The 19259-nt window shown below is 36.1% G+C and overlaps 2 protein-coding genes across 2 annotated transcripts; both read right to left on the bottom strand.

The window, feature by feature from the left end:
• Positions 1-317: 317 nt before the first annotated feature.
• Positions 318-9235, bottom strand: LOC128230702 (uncharacterized). Its single transcript, XM_052943146.1, has 2 exons — positions 8865-9235; positions 318-1644 (listed from the first exon to the last, which is right to left on the bottom strand). The coding sequence occupies exons 1-2, from the start codon at positions 9233-9235 to the stop codon at positions 318-320; spliced, it is 1698 nt and encodes a 565-aa protein (XP_052799106.1).
• Positions 9236-12170: 2935 nt separating this feature from the next.
• On the bottom strand, positions 12171-15920 carry LOC128230701 (uncharacterized). Its single transcript, XM_052943145.1, has 2 exons — positions 15798-15920; positions 12171-13504 (listed from the first exon to the last, which is right to left on the bottom strand). Exons 1-2 carry the CDS (start codon positions 15862-15864, stop codon positions 12171-12173), a joined length of 1401 nt encoding a protein of 466 aa, XP_052799105.1. The 5' UTR covers positions 15865-15920.
• Positions 15921-19259: the final 3339 nt, after the last annotated feature.

Here is a 19259-nt window from a genome sequence, read left to right as displayed (position 1 = left end):
ATTTATTTCAAGACATATCTGAATGAAGTTAACGGCCAGCGAAAGTAGAGTTCATATTAGAAAAAGATGAGTTTTCTGAGCGTTGTTAAAGAGACATTTTTAATAATAAACTGGTCATATCGACTCATTCTTATTTTATGGTGTCTTTTTAAGAACAAGGTCATATTGTGTGAAAATGTCTTTTCTAGTTGGAATTAAAGATGAGATAAACGATTATTTTAGATGGCTTTAAAAAGGTGTATACTTGCTTCATCAACGATAACATAAACAAACAAATATATCATTTATTGCATAGATTTGCCAAGTAATAATACAATTTAGCTTAACAATCCTAATACATCTCTCTTTATTTTATAGGTAATAAAACTTGGAATGATATCACGGACGGGAATGCATGTTTTATTCTTTTTTTGGTTAACTTTACTGAACGAATAGGAATAATCGTGATTAAGAAATGTAAAGGGCCCCGGCTCTCTGACAAAGCCTCGTGTTTCAACAATTGCACACATTCTCTTCACAAGAGTGTTATGAGCAGTCACATTGCTGCATCGTTTTTTTACACCGACTTTCAAAATTGGGTGCGGCTGGTCAAGAAAGTATCTTGTGTTTGGAATATATATTCCAGCCCCGTCCGTGTCTGGCAGTGCGCCTTTGTACATAAATGGTGTGGTGGTATTTTGATGAATATCTACTCTATATTGTTCTTTATCGCTAATATTTTGGTAGATGCGATATTGACCTGTGATGAAACCTGGTCCAATAACGAATTGATTTTTGGCGTTTAACTTTTTTCTTCCAATTTCTTGTAGAATTTGTTTGCAGAAAGGATGTTGAGGCTTACAGAAAAACTCTCCGTTGCAAATCTGATATGGTTGATTCGACATACAGGCAGCATTTTCAAAAGGGGCTAGCACCAACATGCAAGAGTACTTCTTTGTGACAATATCCAGTGGTCTAAGACAAGCTGTGTCCAAATCAGCATAAAGTCCCCCAATCTCGTATATGGCAACATAACGTATCAGATCTGCCTTAACAACAGCCTCAGTTGCATTGTCAAAGAACGCGAGTAAATAGGGGTGTTTATCAGCTATGAGCTGACGAGCAGTGCTGTGCGTCCAAAAATAGTATTTCCAGTGTGGATTGTGCTTCATAAAAGACTGCATATTATCCACGTAAGTGTCGGGTACCGATAAGTCTGAAGTATTTTCCCCGTAACTGGTGTTATTCTGTTTTATCCACATTTGGTGAATATTGTAAGGTATCCGCGGTGTACCGTTTGGAATCGTTGGAAATTCTTCATCCATTTCAGGCTGAAATCCCATTTCGAGCGGTAATTCATCAATCATTACTTTTGTCTGGTGCCACAAAACGCTATTTCGGAGCACATACGATGGATTTCTATTGGGTTCGTTCAGCATTGACTCTTGGTCTAAGGTTTCTTTAACTGTAGTTGTGCTATTTTCTGGATACTTCTTACTGTTAAAACCATCTGCTTTGCCGACACCATTGAATTTGCAGTGTTGTCTTGATCCTTTTTTGGAGAAGATGATGTCACCGAAACGAATATTCGTACCATTCCGGGATTTCCGACAATCGTGTCGCAGGATGGCGGAGGATTGAACTTCATATCTATGGCGAATTTTCCTGGAAATTTAAGTTAGAAAAACACACAGTATAATCATATGACTAAAGAAAAAGTGAATTAAAGTATTTTTAAACATTGAAATGCCGCTATAAATGTATGAATCACTTATTTGTTTCACATAACAATTCTGTGATAATGATATCATCCATAGGAACTTAATAAATTAACCAACCCAATTAGTCTTAGCTTGTTATACAGATATATGTCACTGCATGTATATTTTTCCAGAAAGTTTATTTCTTAGGTTCCACTTGAACAGTTGGAGATATCAGCACAAAAAAAACGAATTAGGAAAATGTCTTTTAACGTCAGAATATCAGTTTAACGGTACCCTGCAGAGACATTTAAAGTAAAAAGGTATGAGGATATACAGGGTTTTTTTTCTCAACTAATATGGGGTCTTATCTTACCAAATTACACCCAACAAATGTATTATGTTCGATACAAAAGGTTAACATGTTCAGTGTTTAACCTCTTTTATGTATTTTGTGCAAAAACATAGTTTGTATCAAATAAGTTAAAATCAGCTTTGTATTTTTTGCACTTTTGTTTGTCAAAAGATAGAACAACTATTTTAGAATAGTAGAAGTTTTTAGTTTGACTTTCGGCAAAAATATATTTACTCCGTGTTGTTTTGCATTAAAATACACAGAAAATTAAAGTTCGTTCAGAGTCAAATGCAGAAATCTTCTTCACATTTGGCGTAATTGTATGCCAAACAATAATATAGGTAGAATTGCTCTTTTGATGTATTAATTAGCTCTTTTTGTTGATAGAATAGTGATTGAAAAGTTTTTGGTTACCTCCCATTGTTCTTTCACTAAGATAAGGATATTGGGTTCAAAGTATTGACCAGACTTGAATATATGGATTTCTTTCATTACAAAGTAATCGACTGGGGTTATTGCAATACAGGTAGGCCGCTAAAACACCTTAATCGAGACAATTGTTTGGCTCACAATATTGTACAGGCCTGTCCAAAACCTAAGTGTCGGCTTAAGTGGTATTTGTTGGCGGTCAGAGGCAAGTGTTTGGCGGTCAGCGGCAAGTGTTTGGCGGTCAGCGGCAAGTGTTTACGGTCAGCGGCAAGTGTTAACGGTCAGCGGCAAGTGTTAAGGTTAAAACCATCGCATACCGGTACAAAGATTATGTAGGCTGATAAAGGGAAGTCAGTTAGATTTCTTAAGGTATTCCTACATTATGAATTGAGCCCACCGTTTTAACTATGGAGAAAGCCTCTGGAATATATCTTAATATTTGTCAATCATGTGATTTCTTAATAATGGTTGGCATTGAACGTTAATTTCATTAGAAAAAGAGGCAGAACAGTTATTATAGCATCTTTTAAACCTTATTAAAACTTAACGTGTTTAAAAATTCCAGAAAAGATGTTGGTGGCATGACAATTAATTAGTTTTTATGTGTATATACATGAAACTAAATATTACAACTACCACATCGCATATATATGTGTGTGTGTGTGTGCGTGTGTGCGTGCGTTCGTGCGTGCCTGCCTGCCTGCCTGCGTGCGTGCGTGCGTGCGCGCGCGTGCGTGTGTGTGTGTGCGCGATGTGGTAGTTGTAATATTATAATATACAACACATATAAAGCATTCCTACTGCGCAGTTTTTTTTTTAAATGTTCTACTAATGTAGTTCATGAAATATCGTCAGGTACTCACCGAAGAACAACAATATCATACCAGTCCACAAAAAAGCCAAAATACACACAAATTCCTTTACCTTCATAATACTAGATTAACAAGCTAATATAAGACCATAAAATGTCCTTATAGCGATCGGGTGATAAAATAGCTTAAATAGCTTAAACCCGTACTGAGGGTGGGTACAAGAATTAACAGATGCCTTTGAAACAATTGAATCTATAACCCTAATTAGTTATAGCGTCGCGTTGGGCTCTTGGCTCATGGCAATCTATGGGTTGATTTTAAAAACATGGGAGAGCCTGCGGAACATAACGTGTACCTCCAGCTACATGTACACGTAACAGGTGCAGATATGGCATACAGGCTTTGGTTATGGGAGATCGTAACAAATTTTCTCAACTTCTTCAATGAGGAATTATTTTTTATTTGATCGTGTGTTTCTGCTTTTCAAGTTTGAGTTTGATTGTACGCCACATATTTTCGATAACATTTGTGTCATGGCGCTGATAAGGCCAAGACATACAGGAAAAGCTCTTATCCTTTTTCCACTGAGTGGTCCTCTTTGATGTTTGCATCGGGGCAGTATTCCCTTGAAAATATAGTTAACTTCCGGAATGTTAATGGAAATAACAGGCTAAAGGTAACTGTCTCGGCAGTCTTTATATTTCTATACTTTAGTCAACAGCTTCAAAAGTTCCCCCACCACTGTAAGTCAGACTTCACCAAAACTATAGCTGACACACAGCTGCCTCTACGCTAACCTAGGCATTATGGACTCCATACTGCATTTGCTTTTCATTTGTTGAGTCCTTTTCGCTGTCTAATTTTACCTGTGTTTCATCGCTAAATATCACCATTTTTCTCTGCTTGTTCAGTGGGGTTCCAATATAATTTCTGCTTACAACAAGAACACGATTTTTCCGGGTACATTGAATTGTATGGATAGTTAATGTCATCCTTATTTTTACTTATAAAACCATGAAACCTCAACCGAAGCCCAACCGTTTTAGATGATATTTGTGTAGGCAAATTCATCAACCCGTCAATTCCGCTAAGTGAGTGTTCTCCTGGCCACTCTCACAATCTGCGAGTCACCCCTTTTTCTCCCTGTCAAAGATCTTCCACTACGTGCTGAATTATCTACTTTTTCCCTTGTACTATTGCTCTTCACAGTTTCACAGTTTTATTTTACTCTCATCACAATATACAAATATGTGTTTTTAGATCATCAACATGAATAATACAAAATGTTGTAAAAAACAGGTAAAAGAACGATAATATATATTTAAATAAGCCGGGTTGTATGGTTAGTAATGTAGTACTAAGTAGGTACAAACATAAAAGTAGAAATTTGCTCACACCAGATTGAATTATTTGCAATATCACAACTATTTTTCTTTGAAAAAGTATATCATTTGCCAAATATATGACAATTTTAAGACAAAATCATTGAAGAGCATTTCCTGAATTGAAAACGAATTGAAAACTTAATGTATGCCAAAGACAATGCCTAGCACATAAGAAAAAACAAAATAGTAAGATAAATCTCAATATTGACCACCAAAGGCAAGTTAGCAGTCAGCTCCCATTTCAGATAGTCATTTTGATGACTCACTTATAAACACCCACTTTACATATAGATAGACGATTTTGAACTCATTTCATTTATTTCATTTGCTTATGTCTTAAATTTGCCTTTTATTGACAAATGTTGGGATAAAGTTTGATGTTGAGTATATGAATTACTTAATTTCACAGACCTTTTCCTTAAGTAACCCTCTATCAATTTTTATCACCCCATGTTGACTCGTAAAATAAACTTTCAACTATACAAATGTCCATATGAAAAACTTCTCTTCAGAAACTATTGGCCCTATTTTGTAATATGTTCACAGACATGTTCCTTAGTTGACCCTGTATCAAATTTCGTCACCCCATGGTGATTCGTAAAAACATGTCCGCAAGGTGCAGGGTTACTTTTCAGTATTTAAATGTATGTCTCTATGGAGAACTTTGAAAATCTTCTCGTCAAAAACTATTAGCCCGATTTCAAAATAAATTCACGTGACGCTCTGTCAATTTCCTACACACCATTTTGATTCATTAGACGACATGGTTGTCAGGACGGGGATAGTTACCACTAAATTTGTTCAGAATATGGATAGGCATAATATCTCGGACAAGTTTGATAACCAGCCAAATCGCTGTAGACACTCAATAGTTATCACCCTTTAATTAAAAAAATCTAGTACCCTTTTTACCTTTTCAGAAATACATTTCTAATGCCAAGTTAACTCGACAACGCTGTAAAGGTCTTGTCGGTGTTTGACTTGATTTTTCTTATTTCTAACATCATTGATCGTATCGACTTAACTTCATTTTAATAATTAAAACTACATGTATATATGATACTACTACTACTACTGCTTCGGCTACCGTTTCTGATGTTGTTGTTGTTGTTGTTATTTTTGTTGCTGGTGCTGGTGCTGCTGCTGCCGCTGCTGCTGGTGCTTCTGGTGCTTCTGCTTCGATGACTTATTCTACTTCTTACACTAACTACTATATATGTTCAATTATATACCGATGGTTATATTTCATTATGTCTTTTTCCTTCTTCAACAATTGTGAGTTATGGGCACTCAAGTTACTGCTTTGACGGTCAGCTTGGTACAGCTGGTCAAGAGAGTAGCTCGTGTTGTATTCAGCTGCGTCTGCTGGTACACTTTGTACATTTATGGTTGTATTGCATGTCGATAAATTTACTGTGCGTCTATATATATTGCTGATTCTTTGGTTAATACTACATTGTACTGGGTCTATGTAGATAGTTGGCCTTTAACTTTTGTCTTTTTCGTGATTTTTATTGAGATAAAGGATGGTTCGGTGTACATAAATATTCTCCATTGTAAATCAGATATTTTCCAGTTTCAATCATGTAAGTCTTTAAGCCTATTTTTCTCTAATACCTTAAAGGTACTCACTCATTTTTTTAACCAAAATCTAGTTGTCTCCATCATGCACCTGAAAACACTTATTTCATCATTGGTTAACACTGTTATATCAAAATTGCAAAATAATAGTTATAATATAAAAAGTGTTTTACTTTTTAGGGGTTTGAACTCTCGCCGAATAAATCAAGAAAAATAATTAAAAAAACGGACGCCTAAACCACAAGTTCATCGATACTTGGAGAAAACGTAGTGGATATTTTGACCATTTAACAACATATCACGCAATAACAAAGCTGTAGCTAACGTTTGTGAAAATTATTGTCTTTAAAGACGACATTTGAGCATATATCAACATTGGCTGAAGAATTCCAGTTTTTAGTATCTTAGTTTTTACTTTCCTAATGATTTGCCGCACTTTGTTTCGTCCTACAAAAAAGTTCAAACACAAGTACTTTTGAAAACATTATTGTTTTGCGTTTTATTTAATTGTCTGCAGGATGATGCTAGTTCTGATCAAGCTTACACATTCATTTTCGTTTTTACACGGCCTCTAAACGCCAGCTCCACCACTTTACGGTGGTGCAAAGAAAAAGAGCTGTCGACACTTTCGTGGTGGAGCTGTGCCCTATGTTTACATGAACAAACGTTAGCATGATTTATATTTTATTTGATAATTTCATTTAACGGACATATTTCGAAAATCGGAGAATGTGGTACCGTGTAAGAACACTTCTACTGTAGGCTGGTTACTATTTCAATTCAATATTATGCAAACTGTGGTGTCAGGAGCTTTTCTCCCGAATCGGACTTGTGCATATTTTGAGATCTGATTGCATAGCAGGTACATTTCGATGCTTACACACCCCGTAAGAACATTCTCACGCATGCAAACATAACTGTTATGTATAGTACCTATGCCGGAACACAACAAAACTGATAAGCACTTCTTAAAAAGGATAAATGCACATATTTATAAAAGTGGTGGCGCTGTTGCCCTAGTGGTGGCGCTATCGAGTATGTATTGTGCTTGAAGTAATATAAAAAGTTAACGATTTTGGAATGAATACAAAAGTTGCTATGTTTATCATTTATTGAACATTATGCTGGTTATGCAACTACTTGCGGAAACAAAACTCTACGCGAACTACCTTAACCTTACTGAAAACTATTTCGAAAACAAACGGATAGGTGCTGTTAATTTTACCATATAACTAATTATTATATAATATAAGTATCTATCATGTGTGTCCGGTACGGATAGAAAATCCGACCCGAGTGCATGCGCGTAAGCCGGTAACGAGGTTTGCCGAGTTACCGGCCACGCAGCGTGACCGAAAGACGGAAAAACATGATTACCAAAAGCAACTGCAAAACCCGCAATATACCCGCAATCTCCTAGCAACGCAACGCAACAATGCAACATCCGCAATATATCTCCGCAATCTCACGGCAACGCAACGCAATGCAACGCAACAACGCAACCACCGGGACGCCAAGTACTAGAACGTTTCCGGCCTTGAGCAACAGACATGCAACAGACTCCTTAAGAACTTGTTATTCCAGCAACGGGATAATAATAAACGTTATTTATATCTATATTCATCCTAATTAATTGATTTTAGTTTATAATTCCCAATTTCACATGTATAGCCCTCTTGTTGATTCACATACCGAGTGATAACTAGCACCGAGGTGCTCGACCAAGGTAAAAGGTCTCAACAAGCCAAATACATCTAAATCATAAATTATATATGTATGCATTTTTAAATTGAAATGGATGACAGCCAGGCAGCTCTCGGCTTGCGATCTTTTTTCCCGCCACAAAATTGTTAAACAATTCCCCCCCCCCCCCAAAAAAAAATGTTTATAAAATTACTCTATCCGGGCGGAAAACCCCGATCCTCGTGTGAAATATCTACGTTGAGTAACCCATAGGCCCCCGTGCGGCCTGATTATTTCGAGAGAAATTTGCAGGGGTTACATTTGCATTTGGGTTTGGCGGGGAATGACTGCAATTAATCTCAGCATGCCTTGCACCACACCGTGAAAAAACATAGTTAAATTTACACATGGCCCATGAGCAATTCCCTTTATTAAAATCAATGCACGCAAAACTTGTAGACGATCGTGTTTGGCTACCGGGACCATTCGAGTTCCCTGGGGCGTGTCACGAACAATCATAAAACGCCACCACAGATCATTATTAATTTTGGACCATGGTGACGGAGTTATGGCCTGGCGTAGCCTGAACTGCTCATCATATGAGCGCCATGCAAAGCCGCCTTGGCGTGAAGCACCCTCCCTAACATTGTACATATATTGTAACATTTCGTTTGTTTTATGGGGTTGCAAAGCCAGATAGATGGACATGTAAATCAAAAATGCATCAGTCCACTTTTCGACGGATTGTACCTTTTCCTTGCACAGTTTTGGTTTGGCCTCAAGGGAGCCATCTAGTGATATTGACAGTGTGGAACTTTTACACATATCGCTCAATTCAATTGCCCCTTTTAATAAGATAGCCAAATTTATGTATTCTCCCCTCATTATTATTTGCTTCAATTGCGTTGGTACATGTGATGAAAGATCATCGTTCGCCAACCTATACATGTCCATGCTACCATCAAAATTTGCACCCATTTGGAACTCTCCACCTTGGCCAGACCCCGCCAAGCCACACCCAGTATCTGAAGGACTTTGCCTATTACCCGTAGGAACCACAGTTTCTGTGGTTAAATGGTGCAAAATATGAGACCTAGTAATGATATCATGGAAGTCAATTACATTACCCTCATTGTTGTTTCCCAGCTCCGCGTCTGGCAAGGGTATCTGTGGCGCCTGTGGGAGTTGTGCTTCCAAATTGACACGAGGCGGTTGCCTTAGCCGCCGTGCAGGTGGTTGTTCCTCTTCCCTTACTTCTGCTGCTTCTGTCACCTTCCTTTTCCTCCCTTTAGGGCGTCCTCTACCCGGCATTGTTGTAACAGGCGGATTAAGCCGCGAGTGTCAGATATTAAGGTACTAAACTTCTTTATTTTCCCATTTATTCAAGAGCTTTTTAATTTCGGTCCTCTCCGCACGAGATTTCGCTAGCAAAAAAGATTCCCCGTTAATAGACCGGTTTGATTTAATTGAAAAGTGCACTTTAAACTAGTGTCAAATATCGAGAACCAGTCTGCATTGACTTGAACGAAAGAGGCCGAGAGTGTTCCGATTGCTTAGCAACGGAACAACAGACCATAAATTCAATCTCGCGAAAATAATACAAAATTATTTTTAAGCAAAATAAATTAACATATCGTCTATGTAAGGATAGTCACAGATTGCAACGGCCAGCAAAAGTAGAGAAGTCCACTGTTAAAAAAAGATAAGATAAGATCGGCAAGACAGATATACAGACAACATAAGCTCTGATGAGCTTTTATAACCGACTTTTTAACAAATGTATATGGATAACTTATAAATATAAATTATAGTACAAAACAAAACAAAAGTAAATGACACAAGTGTGTTTGTTTAAAAAATGGCATAGGAAATCAAAATATCAGCTCAAATCAGATTTGAAGTTACTCATAAATAATGTTATTAAATCATCTGGTACAAATTATTAAATATTATATTATTTCTGATGTGGCACACAAAAAATCACAATAATGCTAGGTCACAGGTATCCAGGTTATACAAGATAAACAGACATGCATATTTCCTAAAGCAGCTAACAAAAAGACAAAATAATGCAAGCAACACAATGCAAAATAAGGCATAAATACAAAAGTATAACTATGCAAAATAATGTAAGAATACAAAACAGTGCAAAGTTAGGCAAGACTACAGAGCAATACAAACAACACATTAAAAAAATGCAGGTAAACAGAAAAAGAACAGATCATGCGTTTAACATACACGTAGGTTGCTAACAAGGACTACAAATCAGAAAAAGGCTATACCTGTGCTATGTTGTTTAGGCCCATGAACAAGCAACACATTTACATTCTTTACCATTCCAATTTGACATTTAACTTTTAAACTGATAAAAATTTGTCCTAGAGCGATATTCTTCGGGAAGGGAGTTCCATAACACAGGCGCAGCATATCTGAATGTGTTCTTAGTTCTTACCGTAGGTTGTAGTAGCAATACGGGGTACCTGCAAACTATTAGAGTATCTGAAACATATGTTTGAGTTTCGTTTGACAACAAGATTTTGAAGAACAAGAGGTGATATTTTGTTTACTATTCTATAAGTTTCAATAGCAATTGTACACATCCTTCTGACATGAAGTGTTGGTAAATTTACTTTGGTTAACAAATCTTGATAGGGCGAGCAGAAGTCATTATAAACAAATCTAAGCGCCCTTTCCTGAGTTTTTTTCCCATTTTCCTAGAATTAGCTTCACCGCAAAAATGCCAAGTCATTGGACAAAATTTGAAATTCGACAGAATGAAGGTATGAAAGACAGTTAATCGATTTAGCTTACTAAGATTATGAGCGATTCTCTTTAGAATGTTAAGCTGTTTAGCTGCTTTTTTTGCATAAATTACCAATGTGGGGATCAAATTTAAGATTGTAGTCAATATCACTCCCTAGCAGATTTACAGACTCTTTACATGTAATTTCAGTGTTGCCAACATTAAATCTCGGATGTTTTAAATGGTTTGTATTACCAACAGCAATGGCTTGAAACTTGTCAGGATTTGCCCGCATTTTATTACAAGTATACCAATCTATTAGGATTTTACTTTTATCTTGTAAAACTGATTTAACCTCATCAAAATTCTTGGAATGATAAGACAATGTATTGTCGTCTGCATAGTTGTATAAGGTGCCTTTATGAATGAAGTAGAAAATATCATTAATGAAAACATTGAATAGTAGGGGACCAAGTATAGACCCTTGAGGAACCGTTTTCTGCCAAGGAACTTACTATATTTCAATTTTTAATGTGTTGTTTACGGTTTGAAAGATATGACTGCAGGAGGGTGGAAGCAGACCCTGAAAGGCCGTAGGCTGACAATTTATCTAGTAAAATGTCATGTGGCAGACAATCAAATGCTTTAGATAGATCCTTTAGTATTGTTTCAATATTCGTTGTTATCAAGTGCCTGGTTCCAGTCCCCCGACAGTCGAAGTATTGTAGTTTCCATGGCCCTTCCTGAAAGCACAAAGAAAATTGTCAATATTGACTCAAAATAGGTTGATAATTGTTCATGCAACACTTTCTCAAAGATTTTTGAAGGAATGGGAAGTAAACTTACAGGTCTGTAGTTTGACCATAAAAGAGCGTCATTCTTTTCTATAAAGGAGTCACTTGAGCCTGCTTAAGTCTATCCGAAAATGAGTTTGTGGTAATTATCATATCGATAATGGGTTGTATGAGTGAAGGTTTTGCTAGCTTAATGAGTTTAACTGAAATTTTGTAATACTGTAGGAAAAGATGTGCGAGCGTTGTTTAAGGGATAGATTCAATGTAAAATTAGTCGTAAAGACTCATTCTAATTTTAAGCTGTTTTTCTAAGTACAAGGTCATATAGTATAAATATGCTGGCACAGAGGTGACATCCGCAACACTTTTTTATATTGTTGCAACAACTTAGTAGACTCCCTGTCTTCATCCATATTTTTCACATTTGCTGTGTACAAACAGCGTTTAAGTAAGTTGTGGCCTCAAGATACAAAGTTGTGGCCTCGAATTAATAAGTTGCGGCCGCGATTTAAATAAAGTGTTGCAGATGTCCCCCTATGTGCCACAGTATAAATGTGCACTTTCCTCTTGGAAAAGATGAGTTGACACATGATTTTAGATGGCTTTAATAACCTGCTTTATCAACCACAACATCAACAAACAAATATATCATTTATTGCATAGATTTTCAAATTAGGCCAATAATACGATTTGGCTTTGCAAACTATCCTTATAAGTCTCTCTTTATTCTATAGGTAATAAAACTTGGAATGATATCACGGACAAGAACGTATGTTTTATTCTTATTTTGGTTAACTTTACTGAACGAATAGGAATAAGCGTGAGTTAGAAATGTAAAGGGCCCCGGCTCTCTGACAAAGCCTCGTTTTTCAACAATTGCACACATTCTCTTCACAAGAGAGTTATGAGCAGTCACATTGCTGCACCGTTTTCTTACACCGACTTTCAAAATTGGGTGCGGCTGGTCAAGAAAGTATCTTGTGTTTGGAATATATATTCCAGCCTCGTCCGTGTCTGGCAGTGCACCTTTGTACATAAATGGCGTTGTGGTATTTTGATGAATATCAACTCTGTATTGTTCTTTATCGCTAATATTTTGGTAGATGCGATATTGACCTGTGATAAAACCTGGCCCAATAATAAATTGATTTTTGGCGTTTAACTTTTTTCTTCCAATTTCTTGTAGAATTTGTTTGAAGAAAGGATGTTTAGGCTTACAGAAAAACTCTCCATTGCAAATCTGATATGGTCGATTCGACATACAGGCAGCATTTTCAAAAGGGGCTAGCACCAACATGCAAGAGTACTTCTTTGTGACAATATCCAGTGGTCTAAGACAAGCTGTGTCCAAATCAGCGTAAAGTCCCCCAATCTCGTATATGGCAACATAACGTGTCAGATCTGCCTTAACAACAGCCTCGGTTGCATTGTCAAAGAACTCAAGTAAGTAGGGATGCTTATAAGCTATGAGCTGACGAGCAATGCTGTTCGTCCAAAAGTAGTAAGTCCAGTGTGGATTATGCTGCATAAAAGACTGCATATTATCCACGTAAGTGTCGGGTACCGATAAGTCTGAAGTATTTTCCCCGGAACTGGCATTATCTTGTTTTATCCACATTTGGTGAATATTGTGAGGTATCCGCGGTTTACCGTTTCGAATCGTTGGAAATTCTTCATCCATTTCTGGCTGAAATCCCATTTCAAGCGGTAAATCATCAATCATAACGTTTGTTTGGTGCCACAAAGCGTTATTTCGGAGCACATACGTTGGATTTCTATTGGGTTCGTTCAGCAGCGAATCTTCGTCTAAGGTTTCTATAACTTTAGTTGTGTACCCCTCTGGTTTCTTTTTATTGTTATAACCGTCTGTTTTGCCGCCAACTTTGAAATCAGATCGATGTGTAAGAGAATCTGCTGTGTTGCCTGGACCCTTCTTTGGAGAAGATGATGTCACTGGAATGAATGTTCGTACCATTCCGGGAATTCCGACAAGCGTATCGCTGGTTGGCGGAGGATTGAACTTCATATCTATCGCGAATTTACCTGGAAATTTAAATGAGAAAAGAACAACAACAGTATAATAATATGAATAAGGAATAAGTGAATAATAAGTATTTTTTTTAGAAAACACTGAAATGCCTCTATAAATGTATGAATCACTTATTTGTTTCATATAACAATTCTCTGTTAATGATTGAATCCATGGAAACATAATAAATTTACCAACCCAATTAGTCCTAGCTTGTTAAACAGATATACATCAATATAAAGTCAAACCTAAGTTTGTATCACAAATAAGTTTTTTGTACCTTTGTACTTTTGTTTGTCAAAAGATAGATCAAGTATTCTTAGAATGGTATAAATTTGTTGAGTTTGGCTTTCAGCAAAATTATTTACTCCCTGTTGTTTTGTTTTAAAGTACACATAAAAATAATGTTCGTTCAGATTCAAATACAGATGTGTGCTTGAATTTTCGCGTAATTGCATGCCAGTTAACAATCTAGGAAGAATGGCTCTTTTGATGTATTAAACATTTCAATGTTTTGATAGAATATCGATTGAAAAGATTGTTTGTGGTTTGATTTTGATGTTTCTAGTTACCCTCCATTGATATTTTCCTAAGATATGATATTGGGTTTCAAAATATTAATTGTGATTTTATATTCAAATGCTTAGGGTGATTGACCTGACCAGGTTATTGCAATACAGGTATGCCGCTAAAAAAGCACCTTAATCGAGACATTTGTTTGGCACATAATATTGTACAGCACTGTCAAGGCCCCAAGCGTCTGCTAAAGTAGTATTTGTTGGCGGTAAGCGGCAAGTGTTAAGGTTAAAACCATCGCATACCGGTACAAAAGGTTATGTGTGCTGATTAGGGTAGAGTCAGTTAGATATTTTAAGGTATGCCTATGCTTTTAGCTGCATTAGGACTTAAAAATTAAGAAGCCAAACGGGATAAAATACTACATAAATCCATTCATACCATGGATCAGTAAACCATTTTCCAATCCAAGGATGAATGTGGCCCCTGAAGTTAATTATATATGTTTTGTAGGTTTCATTTTACTTATGGAAACTAATATGATCTATATCCTATCGTTGATTTTAACTCCGCTACCCTAGCGTATTTCATTCATTTTCAAGTTATCAATCAAATCGTTAAGGGCTTGGTAAATATGAATATTTTGCGTTTTTTTTATTTTCTTCAAATTGTTACTTGTTTTGATGACGTTCATACAATTGATTACGCTTATATTGAGATTAAACTTATATTTAAGACAAGTCTAAGTAGGAGGTCTCATTAACATGTTTATCGCCAATTGCTATGTCCTTCATGGACGAGTTACTATCTTATGTTTATGAGTGCAAATAAAGCAAAGGATAGGAGTACTATTACACGGCTTTTCAATTTGTAGTGTAAAGTGTGTCTATTGCTGATTGCTTGGTTTGATAGCTTTTGAAACATGTATTTTTAAACTGCAAATGCTTTTGTAGTTTAAACTGCAAAACCAACTTACTACAAGTGACAAATCAGCAAATATAAGTTTGGCAAAACAGGCGCTAACACATGTACCAACAGAAATAAAAACGGACTTGACCCCTAAATAGATGCAGTTGAGGAACTACTAGTATCAGGGACGAATCCACCATTCGGCGTTAGCGGGGAACCTTGGGGAATAATTTTGGAGTTTTTTTCCCCTAGAACCGAAATTCTATGGTTTAAAATTTTGTAAGATGGGGTTTGGGCTCCTCCTTAAATACTTGGGCTACATTTAATCTTAAATGATTCATTCTGTTGTATTATATTCATAGATTTCCGTTTAATCCGCTAGTTGGTATTCCATGTAGCATTGTTATATTTAGCTATCCAATTTTGATTGGTAGCAATTTAGCATTTCACACGCTTCAAAAGAATATGTTCGTGCTTGGTAATGATATATATTATGAGATTAACAGAGAACCCTTCGATATAATATATATTCTGCTTATCAATCTATCGGGAAAACGTATCAGTGAAAGCCTTCTAAATTAAAAAAATAAGAAGGATTAACTATGGAGTAAGATGGAATATATCTAATTTTTTATCAAACTTGTGATTTCTTATCAATAATGGCTGGAATTGAAAGCTGATTACATTAGAAAAAGAAGCATTACAGTTATAAGAGCGTCTGTTTCAAACCTAATTTACTCTAGCAAACAAATAATGTCCATAAACTAAATATATATATGAGATCCGGCAGTTGTAATAATATAAACTACAACAAATATAAAACATTCGTACTGAGCAGTATGTTCTAATAATATAGTTCATGAAATATCATCAAGTACTTACCGAAAAACAACAACATCATACCAGTCCACAGTGAACCCAAAATAAGAGCAAATACCTTTACTTTCATAATAATAGGTGTTAGTTAGCAAGCTAATATAACGACATGTCCTTATAGCGATCGAGTGATCAAAATGGTTAAACCCGTACTTCCTTATAGCGATCGAGTGATCAAAATGCTTCAACCCGTACTGGGATGGAGCCTAAGGTGTAACAGATACCTTTATGCATTGAAACAATTGTTGCATCTATAACTCTGATTAGCTATAGCGCCGCGTTGAGCTCTTGACGCATGGACATATATGGGTTAATTTTAAAACATAAGAGAGGTTGTGGAGCATAACGTGTACGTCCAGCTACACGTACACGTAACAGTTTCCATTGGGTATATGACATTTGCAAAACCTTTATTTATAGGCTTACTGATACTCGCTAGAATATCAGTTTTCGTGATCTTGTAATACCTTTTTAAACATGTACATTGTAAGCATTATGCACAAAAAAGTTGACTGACAATTTTTTACTCGATGATTATCGCACAAATGTTAACTTATCATTTTTTTTCATATTTGTTCTTTCAACAACAAGTTTGATAAAAAAACATTTTATGTTTTCGTTTTACTGTGTGGAGCTACAGTAGCTGGCCATAAGAGAGTCATCAAAATGGCTGCCAAAACAAGCACCTGTTATGTTACAATAAACTGTAGATCAATTGTATGAGCATAATGTTAACTCATTACTGGTTAATATCTCTACTGACTATCACTTGTTGGATACATCGAAAAACAGATGACATACAGGCTTTGGCTATGGGAAATCTTAACAATTTTTTCTCAATTTCTTCAATGGGCTATTATTTTTTATTTGATCATATGTTTCTTGTTTCCAAGTTTGATTTTGATTGTACGTCACACATTGTCGATTATATTGGTGTCATGGCGCTGAGAAGGCCAAGACATACAGGAAAAGCTCTTATCCGTTTTCCATTGAGTGGTCCTCTTTGATGTGTGCACCGGGGCAGTATTCCCTTGAAAAATATAGTTAACTTTCGGAATGTTCATGGAAATAACATGCCAAAGGTTACTGTCTAGTCAGTCTATATATTTCTATATTTAACTCAACACCTTCCAAAGTTCCCACCCCACTGTAAGTCAGACTTCACCAAAACTATAGCAAACACAGCTGCCTCTACGCTAACCTAGGCATTATGGACTCCATACTGCATTTGTTTTCATTAGTTCAGTCGTTTTCGCTGTCTAGTTTTACCTGTGTTTCATCGCTAAATGTCACCGTTTTTCTCTGCTTTTTCAGTGGGGTTCCAATGTAATTTCTGCTTACACCAAGAACACGACTTTTCAGTTAACTGATATTGATAGTAAGTGTCATCCTTATTTTTTCTTATAAATTCATGAAATCTCAATTGAAGCCCAACCGTTTTAGATGAAAATTGTTAAGACAAATTATTCATCCCGTCCGCTAAGAGAGTTCTCCTAGCCACTCTCACAATCTGACAGTCACCCTTTGTCAAATGTCTTCCAATGCGTGATGCATTATCTACCTTTTCCCTTGTACAAGAGGTTTTCACAAGTTTGCTCACACCAGATTGAATTATTTGCAATATCCCAGCAATTTTCCTTGAAAATGTCTATCATTTGCCAAAGATAATACAATTTTAAGGCAAAAGCATTGAAGAGCATTTCCAGAATTAAAAAAAGAATTAAAAACTTAATTTATGTCAATGACAATGCTAAGCAAAAAGGAAAAAACAGACAGATAAATCTCAAAATTGACCACCAAAGGCAAGTTAGCAGTCAGCTCCCATTTCCATTTTAATGACTCACTTATAAACACCCGCTGTACATATATAGATAGATGATTTTGAACTCATTTCATTTTCTTCATTTACTTATGTCTTAGATTTGCCTTTTATTGACAAATGTTGGGATCAAGTTTGAGGTTGAGTATATGAATTAGTTAATTTCACAGACATTATCCTTAAGTAACCCTCTATCATTTTTATCACCTTACTTCTAAAATCTTCTCTTCAGAAACTATTGGCCCGATTTTGAAATAATTTCACAGAAATGTTCCTGAGGTAACCGTGTATTAAATTTCTTCACGCCATGGGGATTCGTAAAAAAACATGTCCGCAAGGTGCAGGGTTACTATTCATTATACAAATGTATGTCTCTATGGAGAACATTTAAACAAATCTTGTCGTCAGAAACTATTGGCCAGATTAAAAATAAGTTCACAGATATGCTCCTAAGGTGACGCTCTGTCAAATTCCTTTACACCATTTTGATTCATACGAAGACATGGTTGTCAGGACGGGACTAGTTACCACTTTGTTCAGAATGTGGATAGGCATAATATCTCGGACAAGTTTGATAACCAGCCAAATCGCTGTAGTCACTCAATAGTTATCACCCTTTAATTTCAAAACAAAAATACCTACAATTGCTCTTGTCCGACCAATTACTTTACAAGCATTTGCCCAATCATCACCTAATTTTGTCAGAATGTGTATGGTCATAGTACTTCGAAAGTGTCCGATAACTAGCCAAATTGCTGTTGTCCTTTCTGGTTAGAAATGTCTAGAGCGACATGAACGTTTGGCTCAGGTGAGCGATATATGGCCATGTTGGCCATCTTGTTTAATTTCTAAGCATGGCTCTACATAATTGTATAATTTTGGTATGCTGGTCTGGCTCTTTTAATTTCATTATTGAAGTAGAACCAATACCAGCGTATTGTATAATGAAACCGTTATATGTTGACAATAGGACAATACCATTGAAAGCTATATTGTACATCGAATACCTTAATCAATTTTAAATTGAATTTAAACTTCAATGGAGGCATATTGATCATACTCCGTTCATTCTGACTTTGCCTAAGCCCTTGAAGATACATATATTCGTTTGAACGGGCTAGCAAACAATCAAGAGGACTCAAAGATGTCAACTGAAATATGAAAGTGAATTTTATATTGAAAGCTTCTAGTACTTTTTTTACCTTTCAGAAATACATTTCTAATGCCAAGTTAACTCGACACCGCTGTAAAGATCTTGTCGTTTTAACATGATTCTTTTCTTATTTCTAACATTATTGATCGTATCTACTTAATTATATTTTAATGATTAAAACTACATGTATACCTGATACTACAACTACTGCTCCGGCTACGGTTGCTGATGTTAGTTGTTGTTGTTGTTGTTGTTGCTGCTGCTGCTGCTGCTGGTGCTACTGCTGCTTCGACGACTAATTCTACTTCTTTATTTAAATATAGTATATAGTGTTTTAGTTTTTTGGCGGTTGAGCTCTCTGGGGTTTGAACTCGCGCCGATTTAATCAAGAAAATTAATTAGAAAACGGACGCTTTAACCACAAGTCCGTCGAAACTTGGAGAGGACGTAGTGGATATTTTGACCATTAAATAATATATCACGCAATAACAAAGCT

This window comes from Mya arenaria, chromosome 4 (genome assembly GCF_026914265.1).
Source record: "Mya arenaria isolate MELC-2E11 chromosome 4, ASM2691426v1".
Taxonomy (NCBI): Eukaryota; Metazoa; Mollusca; class Bivalvia; order Myida; family Myidae; genus Mya; species Mya arenaria.
The sequence above is the reverse complement of the archived record's forward strand: the minus strand, read 5'-3'. Positions and strand labels throughout refer to the sequence as shown.

What these genes read in the sequence shown, in the direction of transcription:
- LOC128230702 (XM_052943146.1), bottom strand. Translation starts at nt 9,235, where the DNA reads ATGCCGGGTAGAGGACGCCCTAAAGGGAGGAAAAGGAAGGTGACAGAA. An exon ending in GGTAGCATGGACATGTATAG is followed by an intron (nt 1,645 to 8,864) that starts GTTGGCGAACGA and finishes TTAAATTTCCAG; the next exon opens with GAAAATTCGCCATAGATATG.
- LOC128230701 (XM_052943145.1), bottom strand. Translation starts at nt 15,864, where the DNA reads ATGAAAGTAAAGGTATTTGCTCTTATTTTGGGTTCACTGTGGACTGGT. An exon ending in TATGATGTTGTTGTTTTTCG is followed by an intron (nt 13,505 to 15,797) that starts GTAAGTACTTGA and finishes TTAAATTTCCAG; the next exon opens with GTAAATTCGCGATAGATATG.